This window comes from Esox lucius, chromosome 17 (assembly GCF_011004845.1).
Source record: "Esox lucius isolate fEsoLuc1 chromosome 17, fEsoLuc1.pri, whole genome shotgun sequence".
Lineage (NCBI taxonomy): Eukaryota > Metazoa > Chordata > Actinopteri > Esociformes > Esocidae > Esox > Esox lucius.
The window spans coordinates 16,490,362-16,507,945 of NC_047585.1; the positions used below are offsets into that span (position 1 = coordinate 16,490,362).

Genomic DNA, 17,584 nt, shown 5'->3' on the forward strand with positions numbered 1-17,584 from the left:
CGCTGCTGACTAACCCTTCAGCTGTTTACACATCACTTCTTCAAGGGACTTAACGAATCTTGACTGTCATGATGAGTGTGATGCAAAGTCATTCGGACCTCTGTACTTGATATTAATTTGCTTATTGTACTTGATATTCTGTTCATTAAAAATCTCATTCCTAAATATATTTTACTTATCTTATAACCACATAGTTGATGATTCAGATCCAGATCTGTCTGTTTAACTGAATTAATTGTGCGCTAGCTTGAAAGCAATAAAGCCATAGGCCTATAGGGTTGCAGTTTCTGAAGTTCTACATTGGTGGCAAATGTTGCTGGTAGTACACACAGCCTTGTTTTCTTTTATTATGGCCACTGCAAATATATCAACAAAAACAAATTCCAACAAAAGGATAACAATGTATCACCCCACATTATTAAATCATATTTATTAGAATTTCATCATGCAACTGTTCACACTAGCAAAACACCTTTGGATGTTCTATCATGATTTGGAAACATCCAATATGATTCTTATTTCCTATGGAAATCATCAAAGAGATGTCTATAAGAAATAGTGTTACCTAAGCAAAGCCCCAAAACAATTCCTTTATTTGGCATGACAATGGTATACGAAGAAAATAAAAACTAAACTCCAATAATAATTTAGGTTCCAAGTCATGCCAGAAAATCTATCGGCAAGATATTTTGTGTCGGGAGATCCCTCACAAACCAAAATACTCTGTAAGCTTTTTTTCAATGCATGTGAACAATGTAATTATATACATCATTGTGCATTTTAAAATCATTGCTATATCCATTCATTTTCGAGCGGTTACATTTCTCCAATCACGACCATCCATGAGCGTTCTCTTGAAAAGTTGGCAAGGTCGAGTTTCGTAGTTGATTAAACTGCAGAAAACCCTCCAATGCAGCAGGTGTCACTAGTGCGAGAGAAAATAACGACTAATGCTGGTATTCTGTTGATTTCCCGTGATGCTGTTATACTTCTCATGTTACGGTAAAACATGGACTTGAAGAAAAAGTTATTTATAGCTCATTGGCTAAAAGACGAGTGGTGTTGTTCACACGTTGCCACGATGGTTGCTAATGAGAGCAGTTGATAAGGTAGTTTTGTGTTCTTTTAAATAATATTTTTTTTAGCGATTGTTGATTGCTTATGTGTGTAAACACCTTGCGAGTGCTATAAAATGCTAGCTTCAGCACTGCAGTCGAACATTTTTATCTTGCCGGACATTGCTGATACCTGTAGGTAAATTGGCTAGTAACTTAGCTACAGTAATCATAGATAATGAACACTGCTTTATGTCTATGACAGTAGGTTTCAAGGTTTATTTGTCAAATGCACCGAACAACACCGCGTCATCCTGCACTATGAAATTCTTGTGACATGGCACCCGACAACTACGTAGTGAGCGCTAAGAAATATCATAACCGAATAAAGCAAAAATATACATAACACTACATTAGCAGTAGTTTAAAGAAAATTGTAACTACCTAGCTAGCTACTGCTGTGCAGTACTGTATGGAAGACGGTAGGTTAAATAAATGCTATTGTTACTTAGGCGAAAATACAGTTGTTATCGTACATCTACACTATTCAAATCAGTCTTTATCCTTTCATTTGAAATGTATTTGAAATATTTTGCTCGGGGCTAATGTTGGACTGTGCGCAGTGACCGTACTGTCTCTGTCTGGCACGTGAATGGGAAAACAACACAGCATCCGGCCTTAGCTACGGTCGGTACCACGCTACAACCCAACCGCAAGGTGGAGTTGCTTGCCACTTTTCGAAAGTAGTCTTGTGCAACGTGGACTCAGGCGTGTGCGCACATTTTCGTTCCAAAATTACGTAATTTAGGATGTTTAATGTCAGCTACAATAATGACTCGATCAAGTGCATAAATATGAATAATAGTGCAGGTAATGAAGAGGACTCCGCCTTGAGTAGAGGATATAAGCAGGTTACCAAATAATGACCTGGCAATAATAGGGCTTGCAAAGGAATTACAATGCAAGGATGGAATATGGCACACGTTTTGTGAAACTGCACGGTCTGCTCTGGGATTTTAACATAGTAAAGGGATTGTTTCTAAATGTTAAATATGTCAATTAGTTCACACATTCCTATGCATAAGGGACTTTAGTTGGCCTTCCCTTAAATTAACTTTTTGCTATTTCAGGGCACGCAGGTTATCATCAAAGCACTGTCTAAATGTAATAGCTGTATTTACCGTAAGGGCCAGCAGAGGAGATTTTCTCATTGAAAATATGCCCTAAATGGGATTAAACTCATCCACTCGTGGTGGAGTATATCACTTCAGTCAGTACCTTTACTGTAAAGGCTCCCATCGCTGACTTTCACATTGTGGGCTTTTAAAATGTCAGTATATAGCTTTACATATTATTGGCTTATAAATGTTTAAATTTTTTTTCCATTTGGAGTAGGCCAACCTTTTTTTCTGTGATGTCAGTAGCCTAGTCAATGAAACAGTAGAGCAATGTACTGGCACACAACCCATGGTCTAACTGGACAAGTGGTTTCCGATCTCCCTCAATTTGTGAAATTGAAAGTTATAACAAATGTGTGGATACTATTTTAAGTGCCAGATGGGTTAATTTAATATTTTTCTTACTTATGATAATCTTGGACCCCAGCTTCCTGATGAATTTTGCCTGGTTTGCCTGTGAGGGAACTTAACAACTCTCTATATACAATCAATAGTTTAAGCAAAAGTATACTTGAATAGCCATGTTTCATGACACTAAAGACAGTAGCAACATTGACTTGAATATTAAAACAACAATCTGGTTCAGTGTACTTCATTGAAGTATTGTATGAAACATGTTTTTATAAAGTATATTCAGTACTTTATTAGATGATGATCCATCAGTTATCTGCAATTTTGCATACCCCCCAGGTATGTCACTCATATGATACAGTGGGGAGAACAAATATTTGATACACTGCCGATTTTGCAGGTTTTCCCACTTACAAAGCATGTAGAAGTTTGCAATTTTTATCATAGGTACACTTCAACTGTGAGTGACGGAATCTAAAACAAAAATCCAGAAAATCACATTGTATGATTTTTAAGTAATTAATTTACATTTTATTGCATGACGTAAGTACTTGATACATCAGAAAATCAGAACTTATTATTTGGTACAGAAACCTTTGTTTGCAATTACAGAGATCAAACATTTCCTGTAGTTCTTGACCAGGTCTGCACACACCGCAGCAGGGATTCTGGCCCACTCCTCTATACAGACCTTCTCCAGATCCTTCAGGTTTTGTGGCTGTCGGTGGGCAATACAGACTTTCAGCTCCCTCCAAAGATTTTCTATTGGGTTCAGGTCTGGAGACTGGCTAGGCCACTCCAGGACCTTGAGATGCTTCTTATGGAGCCACTCCTTAGTTGGCCTGGCTGTGTGTTTGGGGTCGTTGTCATGCTGGAAGACCCAGCCACATCTTCAATGCCCTTACTGAGGGAAGGAGGTTGTTGGCCAAGATCTCGTGATACATGGCCCCATCCATCCTCCCCTCAATACAGTGCAGTCGTCCTGTCCCCTTTGCAGACAAGCATCCCCAAAGAATGTTTCCACCTCCATGCTTCACGGTTGGGATGGTGTTATTGGGGTTGTACTCATCCTTCTTCCTCCAACCACGGCGTGTGGAGTTTTAGACCAAAAAGCAATTTTTAAATTTTTTTTGGTCATTGGCAAACTTCAGACGGGCCTGGACATGCGCTTGCTTGAGCAGGGGGACCTTGCCTGCGCTGCAGGATTTTTATCCATGACGGCGTAGTGTGTTACTAATGGTTTTCTTTGGGACTGTGGTCCCAGCTCTTTACAGGTCATTGACCAGGTCCTGCTGTGTAGTTCTGGGCTGATCCCTCACCTTCCTCATGATCATTGATGCCCCACGAGGTGAGATCTGTTTGATTGAGTGTGTGGACAGGTGTCTTTTATACAGGTAATGAGTTCAAACAGTTGCAGTTAATACAGGTAATGAGTGGAAAACTGGAGGGCTTCTTAAAGAAAAACTAACACGTCTGTGAGAGACAGAATTCTTACCGGTTGGTAGGTGATCAAATACTTATGTCATGCAATAAAATGCTAATTATTTAAAAATCATACAATGTGACTTTCTGGATTTTTTTTTAGATTCCGTCTCTCACAGTTGAAGTGTAGCTATGATACAAATGACAGACCTCTACATGCTTTGTAAGTAGGAAAAAATCGGCAGTGTATCAAATACTTGTTCTCCCCTCTGTATGTGCATAAAAAGCACCTTCTGTGATCATGTAAATGAAAATAAAAAAAATAATTGTGAGAATTATGCATAGTTTTTCAGGGTTTTTCCTGCATTCAGAACTCAAAGGCGACCGCCTTCCCAAATCTCGCACCGCCTCTGTGTCGGCTCTGTGTGATTTTTGAGCTCATACGTAAAATAGAGTGAAATACTGCAGTGAATGTGACTGTAGGAGGAAACATTTTCCATATTGGCTGTGTTGCCTGCTGGGGAGGTTCCCCTAAAATTGGGCTATTTTTAATGAGCTTGGGTTGGTCGATTTACACAGGGTAGTATAGCAAAATATTTTTTTACAGAAACACAGTGTACCTTCCTCTCTCGACTTCCTTCAGATGTACTAGGTTCTGCTGCTTGCGCTGATCCAGTGTCATCAGGATGATATTTTTATATTGTTAGTCACTTAAATATGTTAATTGTTTAAAAAGAATATACATTGTATATTGCATAGCTATATAATGTTTTTGGTGACAGTACATTCATCAGTCATCTTCGTTTGTCTTGCAAACTCAAAAAACAACAACATCTGTAGTCTAATTCAAGACTATTAGAAGTATTCTGAAAAATCTTATGTGGGTGTTGATGTAGTTGAAGGGTTATTACGTTTAAAAAATATATATTTTTACATGCTTGGGTGTAAAACAAAACTAGGATCCACTAGTTTTTCCGACATTACTCTTCTCCATGATACGTACGTATGCATGGTTGCCAGATTTTATTTACAGTAAACTGCCAAATCTCCCGCATTCTCAAAAAATTTGTTTTGCTATACTACCCACTGTAAATCGACCAATCCAAGCCCATTAAAAATAGCCCAATTTTAGGGGAACCTCCCCAGCAGGCAACACTGCCAATATGGAAAATGTTTCCTCCTACAGTCACATTCACTGCAGTATTCCACTCTATTTTATGTATGAGCTCAAAAATCACACAGAGCCAACACAGAGGCGGTGCGAGATTTTGGAAAGGCGGTCGCCTTTGAGTTCTGAATGCAGGAAAAACCCTGAAAAACTATGCATAATTCTCACAATTATTTTTTTTATTTTCATTTACATGATCACAGAAGGTGCTTTTTATGCACGTATAGTGGGGAGAAGTATTTGATGCACTGCCGAATTTTCTGGTTTTCCTACTTCGAAAGCATGTAGAGGTTTGTAATCTTTATCATAGGTACACTTCAACTGTTAAAGAGACGGAATCTAAAACAAAAATTCAGAAAATCACATTGTATGATTTTTAAATAATTAATTAGCATTTTATTGCATGACATAAGTATTTGATCACCTACCAACCGGTAAGAATTCCGTCTCTCACAGACGTGTTAGTTTTTCTTTAAGAAGCCCTCCTGTTCTCCACCTGTATTAACTGCACCTGTTTGAACTCGTTACCTGTATAAAAGACAAAAGTGCAAATAAAAATGGAATTCAATGATGTGCAAATCATTTAGCCCTGTATTTAATTGAAAATATTACAAAGAAAACGTATCAAATGTTATAAACTGAGAAATGTTATTGTTTTTGGAACATTTTGAATTTGGTGCGAGTAACTCTTTTTTTAATAAACATTTTTGCCGCTGTTGGATCCTCTTCAAATATTTTCATTTGGGTGACATGTCTGGACTGCAGGCATGCCAGTTTTGCACCCAGACTCTTTTACTATGGAGCCTTGCTGTTGTGATATGTGCAGAATGTGGTTTGGCATTGTCTTTCTGAAAGAAGCATTGTGTTGGCTTTTGAACTGTGTCCTGATAACAATTTGGATGGTCCCTCTCCTCGTTAGCCCAGAGGAAGCAGAGTTCATTATTCTCAAAAATAATTTCAGATTTTGATTTGTCAGACCACAGGACAGTATTCCACTTCGCCTCAGTCCATCTTAAATGAGCTTGGGCCCAGAGAAGGTGCTGGCATTTCTAGATCTTATTTGTATAGGATTTTTGTCTGTGCATGGTAGAATTTTACTTACATTTGTGGATGCAGTGATGTAAGCCTACTGTGTTCACAGACAGTGGTTTTCAGAAGTGAGCCCATGCAGTGATGTCCACCACAGAATTATTTTTAATACAGTGCCTTCTGAGAGCCCGAAGATCACAGCCATCACCCTGTCCCAGCTCTTTGAAATGTGTTTTGAAACATGTTGCTGGCATCTAATTCAAAGTGGGCATGTATTTTTCAAAAACAATAGCATTTATCAGTTTCAACACTTGATATGTTGTCTTTACTATTTTCTATTTAATATAGGGTTTAAATGCTTTGCACATCATTGCATTCTGTTTTTCTTGACATTTTACACAGCGTCCCAATTTTTTGGGAAACAGGGTTGTAAAGAAATTAATTCAAATAAACACAATCTGGATATGGGCTTATTTGGAACACCCGTGGGCTTAAAGGGTGACCTTGGTACCCATTAAGCCCAGTTCAGACATTTAAAATATTTGAAAATATAACTTGACATTATAAAGAAAATAATTAACTTCAAATGATTAATTGTATTTTGTTTTAAAATTTGTGCAATATATTACAAATAACAAGTACACTTACCCTAATGCTGTATATTGTGTGCCAGTTCTATATCATCCATAAATCCAGGTTGATCCAGATCTGTGTTGGGTTTCTTCATCATGATAACTCCCGCGTTTGAGTTGAGTCAGGACCCAGATTTCCTTATCCTCACCATACGTGTGCCCTATACTAGAACATCAGAGTTTGATCTCTACATCGATGGAAATTATTTCAAATTCTATGCCAAACCGTACTTCCTCAGGTATGTGACAGACCATTAGTTAACGTTCTATGCTGACATTAATTATGTCTTCGTTTATAGAGTTCTAAAAGTTTCTAGCATAGATTTAAACACGCGCAAGATCTGCTGTAATGGTCAAAATGCTAATAGGCTTTCTATGCTCTTTCTTCAATTTCTTTTCCAGACTGACCTTGCCTGGAAAAATAGTGGAGGATGGGAGGGAAAAGGCGTCTTTCGACATTGACAAAGGTAAGGGTTATTTTTTGAGTTTGCTTCCCACAAGGTATGTTTAAATTAAACACAGTATCTCTAAAATAGTACACTGGTTATAAATAAACTGTTTTAAGGGCTGAATTGTCACAATCTAAAATTGCAATTATTCCTAATTTATAATTTTAGTTAATTGACCGCACTACAATGAAATATAAAATTATTAGAAAAGGTGATGGTGTTATGTATGTTCTTTGTGATGTGATCTTCGAGAATTTACCTTGGCCGTGTTTTAGATTTTTTTTTTTTTTTTTTTTTTTTATATTTTGTAATTTAGCAGTTGCTCTTATCCTCATTTTTTACATTCTATTTTTATCCATATTTAAAGTCAGTGCATTCATTCTAAGTTGGGAGCTAGTTGGGACATCCACATAACCCAGGATTAATAAGTAGTCTACCTTTGCCTCTGTATGCTACCACAATGGATTTGAAATGAAACAACCAAAATGCAAATGACTTTCAGCTTTAATTCAAGGGGTTGTACAAAAATATTGTATTAAATGTTTAAAAATTTAAACCATTTTCATACACAGTCCCCTTATTTTCAGGGGTTCAAATGTACTTGGAAAGATTAACACAATCCTAAGTAAAATGTTAATTTTTAATGCTTTGTTGAGAATTCTATGCCAGCAATAAATGATTGAAGTCGGCAATGCCAAACACTAGGTTTGAAGTCACCAAACGCTAGGTTTCCTCCTTTGTGATGCTTTGCCAGGCTTTTACTGTAGCTGTCTTCAGTTGATTTTTGTTCCTAGATCTTTCTGCCTTACGTTTTATCTTCAGCTGAAATGCGTTCTCGATCGGGTTGAGATCGGTTGATTGACTTCGGCCATTACAGAATATTTCACTTCTTTGCCTTAAAAATCTCCTGGATTTCTTTCTCAGTATGTTTTGTCATTATCTGTAAAGTGAAGCACGATCAATCAACTTCGCTGAATGTGGCTGAATCTGAGCAGACAATATATAACTATAGACTTCAGAATTAATCCGTCTGTTTCTGTCTCTTGTCACATCATCAATAAACACTAGTGACCCAGTGCCATTGGAAGCCATGCAAGCCCATGCCATTACACTGCCTCCACTGTGTTTTACAGATGTGATATGCTTCGGATCATGAGCCATTCCAAGTCATCTCCATATTCCCCCCCACTCTTTCTGGTAGAGGTTGATCTTTGTTTCGTCTGTCCAAAGAATGCTGTTCCAGAACCAGGGTGACTTTTTTTAGGTGTTTTTTGGCAATGTCTTATCTGGTCTTTCTGTTCTTTAGGCTTATGAATGGTTTGCACGTAGTGGTGAACCCTCTGTATTTGCTCTTCTGAAGTCTTCTCTTTATGGTAGACTTGGATAATGATATGCCTCCTGGCTAGATCCGCTTACGCTGGATGTTGTGAAGGGGTTTTTCTTTACCATGGAAAGGATCCTACCATCATCCACCACTGGTGTCTTCCGTGGACATCCTGGCCTTTTTGTGTTGCAGAGCTCACCAGTGCGTTCTTTTTGCCGGACAGCGTAAGCGGAGCCGTCTAAGAAGAGCGAATGTCTCTTACTGAGTGACTGACTGACTACCTCCTTGTTAAATAGCGTAGTGGTTAGAGAAGATGACTTGTGAATTATAGGTCCTGAGTTCGTATATACTCACAGGCAAAGCGAAGTACGCATTGTGAATTATTCCGTATTGACGAAAACTTTGCTGGCTAAAACCGAAACCCGATGTATACGGTTATATTGCGACTTTCTGGCATGGACTAGTTCATCTTCTGTCTCGCTAGCAATTGCTCTATTCATATGATTATTCCTCGGAAGTTAGTAGATACTAGTAATCCTATTATTGGCTAATAAGCTGTTAAAACGGCCAGTGGCAAAAGCAAAACTGTTCATAGACGCTATGGTGGAGGTAAACTTAATAAGAAACGTTAGTCTGTATAACACAATCCTCAGTGGAGTTCAGCGACTGCTGAAACGTTTAATGCCATGGCGTAGTGGTTAAAGATAGGTCTTCCACATGAGGTGGAAGACCAAAGTTCGTATCTATTGAGAGCAACGACATTTATTAATTATTTCTGATAGATTCCATGATTCTCTCGTCTTTTCACTTGATGGAAAAGTTAGTTATCGCCGCCTTTATTGGTAGTTATTGTGTATGTCATCCACAAGTGAAAGAAAAAAGTATGTTGTTTTGCCATGAAATGAAATAGCTTTGGCAGACTCGTTATTAGTTGCTCAATTCTTATCATTATTCCAGTCAGTTACTAGATACCGGTAAAGCTTATTACTGGCTAATACACTGTTAAAACGGCCAGTGGCAAACACAATACATAGCCGCTATTTGTGTTGGAGAAACTGACTAACGTTTCTTATTAAGTTTAACTGTATCAGTGTCATTCACTAATGGCCAATTAACTATTAAAACGGCCAGTAGCAAAAGAGGATTTGTTGAAGATAGAGTCAAGAAGTTATACTGACACCTAGCTTATCAACACCACCATGGTCTAGTAGTAAATGACACAGCCTTTCACGTGGGCGACCCGGGTTCGAATCTTGAGGTAGCCACATTTTCTATTGCGGCCTGGCTGAACTAGGCTTGCCTGGTTTCTTGTTTTCTCAGAATGTACCAAAATGTTGAATTGGCTACTCCTAATGTTCCTGCAAAAATCTGATTTGATTTGATTGCCGCCTAAGAATGGTCTGTTTCACTTGCATTGACAGCTCCTTTGACCGCATGTAATGGGTTCACAGCAACGGCTTCCAAATGTGAATGCCACACTTGGAAACAACTCCAGACTGCTTTATTGATGAAGAAATAAAGAAGGAATAGCCCTCATCTGTCCATGGAACAGCATTTGAGTCAATTGTCCAATTACTTTAGGTTGCTTGAAAAAGAGGGGGCTACATATTAAAGAGTTGTAATTCCTAAACCTTAAAAACGTCCTCCAGTTTGCATGTGAATACCCTCAAAGTAAAGCTGAGAGACTGCACTGGAAGCCCTCATTCATTATTTAACTGTAACTTGAATATATTTTGGTAAACAGCTAAAATAACAAATTATTGTGTCCAATTAATTCTGGACCTAACTGTAGTTATCAGCAATGTTGGAAGGAAGGAAAATGAAAGATTGTCAGGACCCACTACCTCAGGAACAAATGGATATGACCATCCATTTGACCAGTCTGTGAGGTAATGAATGACTGGATACGAACGCCCGTTTGACCTGTATGTGAGGTAATGAATGGGTTCTGCTGCCCTACCTGATATATGCACATTTCCAGTGACACTTGACATTTTATTTATAACTGTATTTATCACTTAGTCATTCTCTTGTAGCTGCTGCGTTTTTGTGTGGTACTTAGTGCACACTGATTATTTTAATTTATTTGTCTGTAACCCCCCCCCCCCCCCCCCCCCTTTTTTCTTCCAATTCATTAATTGTCAACTGCCTTTTGGCTTTTGTTTGGGTTGACATCCATCCTTTCTCCTTCGTCCTCTCATCTTCAACTGGGGAAACCACAGTTTTCCACCGGGAAACCAATTGACCACTGAAGTGGTTGAGTGGTCGTGTAAAGATGTCAAGTTGTTGTTAGGCGGGTAGAAAAGTGTCCTTCCCTCCTCAATGGCTCATTTGTGTTTTGTTGTTGAAATGTTTTTGAAATCTGCCACACCACCTTTGAGGCAGTTTTTTTTATTAATTTCTTTTAGAGAAGTATGTTCATCTTAAATCTATGTTCTAGTTTTATCAATAAAACGCACAACACACTTTGTTTTTATCCCTTGACACATTTATTTAGCGATCCGCCCTTATACATTTTCTTGATGACATGCAAATGTGAAAAGGAGAGGATGGAGGACTTGGCAAAAAACATTACAGCCAGTCTCATTACAGCTAGTCTAAGCTGGCTCAGGAGAGTCCAAGATTGGATCATGCTTGCTCCGATACATGTCCAGCTAAGCCGTGCTGCTTCTCAACACTCTACTTGCTTATCAGCTTATATGTGCCAAAGTAGCCAGAGGTTGCTGGAGCACAATGGGACCAGGAACTGCTTGCTGGCAGTCTAAGCTTGAAATCAGGCTATGATGGTGACACAGTCTAATAGACCATAGAGTGAACGCTGATCATTCTTTCATTAGTTTAATTTCAAGTTGTCTCTTTCAGTTATGTTGGATTGGTGGAGCAATAGCCTTATATACACTGACAACTAATTGACCATTAATCAGCGATACTCTGTTTGACGTACTGTTGCTAATATAGCTTTTCTAATGGTGTCCCGGTTTGCTCTTGCAATTAGAAATCATTAAGATGCCTCTTTATCAGCCTCTCCAAGCCTCCTCTTCAGGGGCCCACAGAAAAGGCAATCAGCCGATGAGTAGAAAGCATTTTAAATTAAATATTCCACCAAAGTGTTTAACATTTTATGAGGTCTTTGAAATGGTCTAAGACATAGAAATTATCTCCTTGGCTAAAGGTAAAGTAAATGTCTTTATTTTTTTTCTAAACTAAATTCTGTTTTCAGTTAAACCTCTGCTTTAGACTGAATTCTTTGTGGAGATTCACATAATTACCTTGCAAAATATATTGTAGCTTATACAGCCATATTTAATTCATGAAAAAATATGTATTACTTCTGGCCTGTTAAAAGGCTGACAGTGCTGCCCAGTTGCTTCCACATTGTCTGCAGATGTACACCTTGTACTGTTCTGTCTGTGACGTCCAGTCTGTTCTCTCTGATGTGTGTCAGGTCTCTTTACCCTGCAAGTCCCGAAGGAGACTGCGGGGCAGCACTTTGAAGGGCTCCAGATGCTGACCAGTCTCCTGGCTCCCAAAGGCTCCCGCTCTGCCAAGCCTCTAGTGGAAGACATGGGTATGTTCACCATAATGGGATGTTCGATTGGATTCATTTAGCCGTTTGTTGTTGGAAGCCATATTGATGTCCATGTTAATCTGAGGTCTATATTTTCTGTAGATGCTACTCTTGTAAAGACTGAGAATGGAAAAACATACCAGGTTAATAAAAAGTAATTACTAATTTGACTTGACTGAAGTGTTTTTGTTTATCAGGTGTTAATGCTTTACATTACAGAGGCATGCGTTGGGAGTGTAGACGGTGAGGAAGAGGAGGACGAGGATGAGGACTGGCAGGTTGAGCAGGAGGTGTACACAGAGACATCAGAGGAGCAGCTGAAGGAACTGCAGAAGTACGGCTTTGGGAATCAGAGGTCCGGTGTGTTCACTAGACTGCAGGTAAAGTCATTAGCCTGGCAGTACTGTGCTTAGTCTGCCTCTTGAAGGAAATGACTAATAATAAGTTGTGCAATGGTATACTTTGAAGTCATTGCAGGGTTTACGATATGATTGCCACAGTAGTTCTTCCTGGCCAAACGACCTGACCATGTGGCTTGTCCGTAACAAAATGTCAATCGCAGTATGTAAATGTCTAACGTGTCGGTTGTCCGATCAGGATGAGCTGAGTGACGTGATCGATGTCCGAAACCCAGACACTACCACAGCGTCAGACAGGCGGCGGGAACGACTGGCTACTGAAACAACCATATTCTGCCATGACCATTACCTGTGAGTCGTCCGAGAGGACACCCCCCCCCCCCCCCCCCCCCCCCCGAATGTAATCTCCGTACAACATTATCATCTGCACCGATCTTACCGAAGTTCTTCAGTGTCATGACACTGACCTGTCCGTGTCTGCAGTGCTGACCTATTTGATGACCAAGAGATCCAGGGCCTGTTGAAGTTCTGCCCTTGGTGGGTTGGTCGGAGCCCAGAGTCCTTTCAGCAGGGAGAGGAAGGTAAGCTAGACCCCCCCTCCCCCCCAATGTAACTGTTAACAATGTATTACACTAAATCCTAGTTCACCCAACAGGAGATACTTGGACTCATGGGGGAACCTTGCTTATCCACAGGGAATATTTAATAAGACTCATCAGATCATATGCTGGTACGGTAATCGCAAGAGGTTTTGAATCACTGACCTGGTGGATCAGTTCACATGAAGAGCAGTAAGAGATTTCCACCAGCAGGTGGTGTCTAAATACTGTCGACTGAAAAGGTCCTTGACTTTGGTCTTTCTGGGGCAAACCGTTTCACACACACATCCAAGTGTTAATGTATATTTCTTTAGATATTCTCTGAGCATTGTTTTTATACTTTTTCAGGAGGGTGACAAATTGGTCTGTGTTATCTGGGATCCTTTGGGCTTCCCCCTGTTCCACATTGAGACCCACCATCGCTACAGTTGATGTCCCTTTTGACATTTGAACATCAGTTGTAACTAGTGGTGGTACGTAGTTAAGGGAAACTCGGGAAAGCCCCCAAACCATCTGCTGTATTATGAAAGGGCAGTATCAATGCATCCTCAACATGGGAACATCCCTGGGATTCCAGTTAGCACGTACCGAGACACATTGCTGACAGTCACCAAAGAAGTTGTGATTTGAAGGTAGACCACCCCTCCCCCAAAAAAACACATATATATTTCCATATTTTCTAATGCAGTCTTTATTTCTCTGCCGCTCCATGACACATTAAATCAGTGAGTCATTTAAAAGCTGGGATTCACAGCTGCAGACCAGGTCTGGCGTTTCCCCCTTCTCCTCGGTGAGAGGGTTAAGGGCTTATGGTGCCTCGCCGCTCCGGAGCGAGACGCAATTCACCGGCGCCGTCCTGCTATCCTAACCGCCTGCTAATTCCTCCGCTTCCACTGCCCTCAACGAACACGTGGCTGCTACCCACAGCTTACATTAGCGCCGGATGTCACACGGCACGCTCCAGGAAGGATTTCGATTAAACGGATAGCATTATCGCAGGAGGGTGTGCCAGGATGAGTGCGGGGGATCTCCGACTCTGCCTGTTGCGGGCACCGACGTACGAATGGCCATCAGTCAAGGCTACGCAGCGCTGACACGCAAGCGGGAGGGATCTGGCACCTGAAGAACATTCCGGTCCCATACAGCTCCGTGGATTCCCCCTTGTCGTTGTGCATTCTGAGATGGAGCACTCAGCCGGAGCCCCGGCTCAGATAAATGGGCCAAATTAAACTTAACGACTTGACTGACAGCTGGAAGCGTGTTTGCCTTTCCCTGCCTGCCGGGAGGAGTGTCGGTCAGCAAATTTAGCGGTTTGCAGTTAAACCCAGACTGCATGCTTATGATTTTTAATCGTTCAATCGTTAACGCGGGGACGCTAAATTGTTGTGCTTCCACTTTTTGGCCTCTGGCTGTTTTTCGTCTCCCGTCCCCGCTCCTAAGACAGAGAGGTAAATTTACACTCTGGCAAGTTTATTATAGCTGTCTAGTACCGAGTCAGACCCCTCGGCCTTCAGAACAGCCGGAGTTCATCAGGGCGTGGGAACTACTAAACATCTTTCCACAGGGATGTTGGAGATGGTGTTATATAGTTGCTGAAGTTCAGACAGTGGTACCTTCGAGTTCACAAACAACCCGTTCCATCTCATCCCAAAATTGCCCTATTGGCTTCAGGGTTGAGGACTCGCAGTCTGTCGGACCAGGCAATGGTTTATCTGGTCCATTGTTGACGGAGTACCCACTGTAGCGACTTGTTGGTCCATCACGGTTGTACAGTTTTGTTGCTTGCTTTTTTTTGGATTTGTTTAGCGCCTTCTTTGCTGGCCCTTCTCTTCTGATTGCTCACCAACACGCTGTATTCACCCTCAGGTCTACCGCGGACTGAGAGGTTTTCGCTTTCGCACCATTCTCAGTGAATAGCGTGACATTTCTAACCGGGCAAACCTGACGGCAACAGTCAAACCACACTCAAATCATCAGGTCACTTGTTTCGCGCGTTCTCATTTTTATTTGCGATAAGACATGTTTGTATTGTTTCGCGCATTCTCATTTTTATTTGCGATAAGACATGTTTGTATTGTGAAGCGCGTTCTCATTTTTATTTGCAATAAGACATGTTTGTATTGTGTCCTTGACTAGGAATGGGCCGTGTTCAAAGCCATGCCGAGTCGGTACATGTGCGCCGGAGCTGCGCTGCCCATTCTTCCTTCAAGTTGCTGATTCCAACCTTCAATCAAACCATAAGCAACTTCCTGTACACCTGTCTGCCGGCCGTATAGAGCAAGGCCACTTGACTCACTATGCGCAGGAGTCATCTGCTTCTGCCTGCGACGTGTTGTAACTAATGAACTGTCTGCCGAGTGCCGATCTGCTTCAGCTCATTAGTGGTTGTAGGCGCCGGAGCTACCAACGGAGATGCCCTGGGTTTCCCCCGTTTCTCCTCCATGTTGAGGTCGGAGCGCTGACAGGGCACCGCTGGCCACATGAGCAGAGTGGGCGGGGCTAGTCACATGACTGGCCGGTGGCTTGGTTTGTTGTGGTCTCTATATTGGCCTAGAACATGTGTGCACGTGTAAAAAAAATGTAGTTTTTTCTATGCGTTTTGGCCTTTCGTCCACACGCATACTGAGTTTTAGGTCACTGAAAACTGACCTTTTTGAAAAACTCCTTCCCGGGTGAAGATATTCAGAAACACTGTTTTCAGTGTGGCTGTGTAGACATGGAAAACAGAGTTTTTGGCTTGTAACGTCAGTGTGCGCCATTATCTCCTTTGTTTACATGTGGTGATTTTTTTAGGATGTAGACAAAATAGTGCTGGTTTTAATCTTGCTAACAGGACTTTTTATATGTTTACACATAAATGTACAGTTACTCTCCCACTATTGAGGAACCGAGGTATCAGAATGTGCTGTGGAGGTCCCTGCTACATCCATCACTCGCGCCATTGTTGTTAGCCTACCAGAACTTTTTTCCGGCTTCTGATTGGCCAACATGGCTTTAAGGTTTGGGTTATATCGTCGCCTGTTGGTTTGGAATGCTCTTTGACAGTCCTTGACTGTGCTTTTATAGTCAGGACAAGGGAACTTAAAAAAAAAAATGTATACCTGTGTACATTTGTGCTTGGCCATACTCTGCAACTCTTGTCCTGAGACAAGGCTAAGACATTCTAGTTGTCGTTTTTGTTTCCTCAGGCTAGTTGATCAAACCCCTGGTGTCAGAGGTCTTAGTCCGTCCATGATTTAACAGGAGGTGTAGTGGAGCGACACTCCAGGGCTGGTGATGAAAAGCCGAGGTGTGTTAATTCAATTGACTCCCAAGTTTCTTTTACAGCAGGCCGTTTAAAATCCGGAACAATCGTGTTAAAGGACGCTCACAGGCGTTGATTCAGGGGAACTAATGCAATCGATTTCCGTTGTGTTAAAGTTTCTGCCAACAGCGTGGCTCCACCTTGTTCTGAAGCCCCTCTGTGACGCCAACTTGTACATGAGGTCATTCTCCAGGCTCATGTTGAATAGCTGAAGCATATTTACTGTGTCACCGGCCCCATATGGACGTGTGGTGCAGGCCACACCACGGAGCCAGACTGCTCAGAAAACTGGAGGAGCGTGGTCACCAAATGAATCTGACCCTCCCCCCCTTCTTCACGCTCCTTTGGCTGGGAGCACAGTTGAGACCAGAGAGGGCCGTGGAGAGATTAGATCAGTCTCATGACACATGGTGTCTTGGATGAGTGGATTATTGTGGCCATGTTATTCAGGCCTTGTTGGCTTGTGATCGATTATTTAAGCCCAGATTCAGTCCATCTTAAGTGTTTCTCTTTAGATCCAGGACCACATGGTGTAAATTCTGTTCTAATAAAGAGAAAAGGGATTGTGATTGGCGGCCTCCTTATCCCGACCCCTGTTCCCAGGTTATTTAAATGGACGTGTGTGTGTGTTTTCTGAGACGGACAGCTGAATGGGGGCCAGTGGGGAGTTGAGCCTCTCTCCAGCGTCCTGGCTGTTCTCCCAGGGACTGGGGGAAGTGTGTGTGTGTGTGTGTGTGTGTGTGTGTGTGTGTGTGTGTGTGTGCGTGCATGCTGCTGGGAAAGGCTTGCCTGCTGCAGCTGCCCTGGTGAGAGACTCAGGTACAGTCTGCAGGGATCTGAAACCTGACATCATGCAGCAGGAATCCATTTTCCAGCCAGCCAAGAACACACCCCAGCCAAGTGGATCATTGAGTGTGTGAGTGCACATGCGCTCTGGATCCCACACTGGCGCCCCTTACATCAGGGCTCAGTGTGGAGGATCCCTTTCCACTGCACAGCTACTCAAAAGACAAAGGCAAGGATCACTTTCAGCTGTTCTATAACCAGCAGGGAAAGTGCTCACTTCAGTCTGTTCTTGCAGACTTTTTTTATCACTGAAAGTTGCAGATGCAACGTGACCAATATCAGTTTAAGGGATACCTTGAT

The 17,584-nt window shown here is 41.5% G+C and overlaps 1 protein-coding gene across 2 annotated transcripts in view; it reads left to right on the plus strand.

Annotated features, from left to right (window-relative positions):
• The first annotated feature begins 1,008 nt into the window (after positions 1-1,008).
• shq1 (SHQ1, H/ACA ribonucleoprotein assembly factor) overlaps positions 1,009-17,584 on the plus strand; it is a 40,874-nt gene continuing 24,298 nt past the window's right edge. The window contains exons 1-7 of one of the 2 annotated variants that reach the window (XM_010902771.5): positions 1,009-1,109; positions 6,877-7,074; positions 7,238-7,302; positions 12,054-12,176; positions 12,396-12,556; positions 12,774-12,886; positions 13,019-13,116. In XM_010902771.5, coding sequence (XP_010901073.4) covers positions 6,932-7,074; positions 7,238-7,302; positions 12,054-12,176; positions 12,396-12,556; positions 12,774-12,886; positions 13,019-13,116 — 703 coding nt within the window. In that variant the 5' untranslated portion in view covers positions 1,009-1,109; positions 6,877-6,931. Of the gene's footprint in view, positions 1,110-3,886; positions 3,933-6,876; positions 7,075-7,237; positions 7,303-12,053; positions 12,177-12,395; positions 12,557-12,773; positions 12,887-13,018; positions 13,117-17,584 lie in introns of those variants that run through there. The other variant, XM_010902770.5, reaches the window with a different exon arrangement.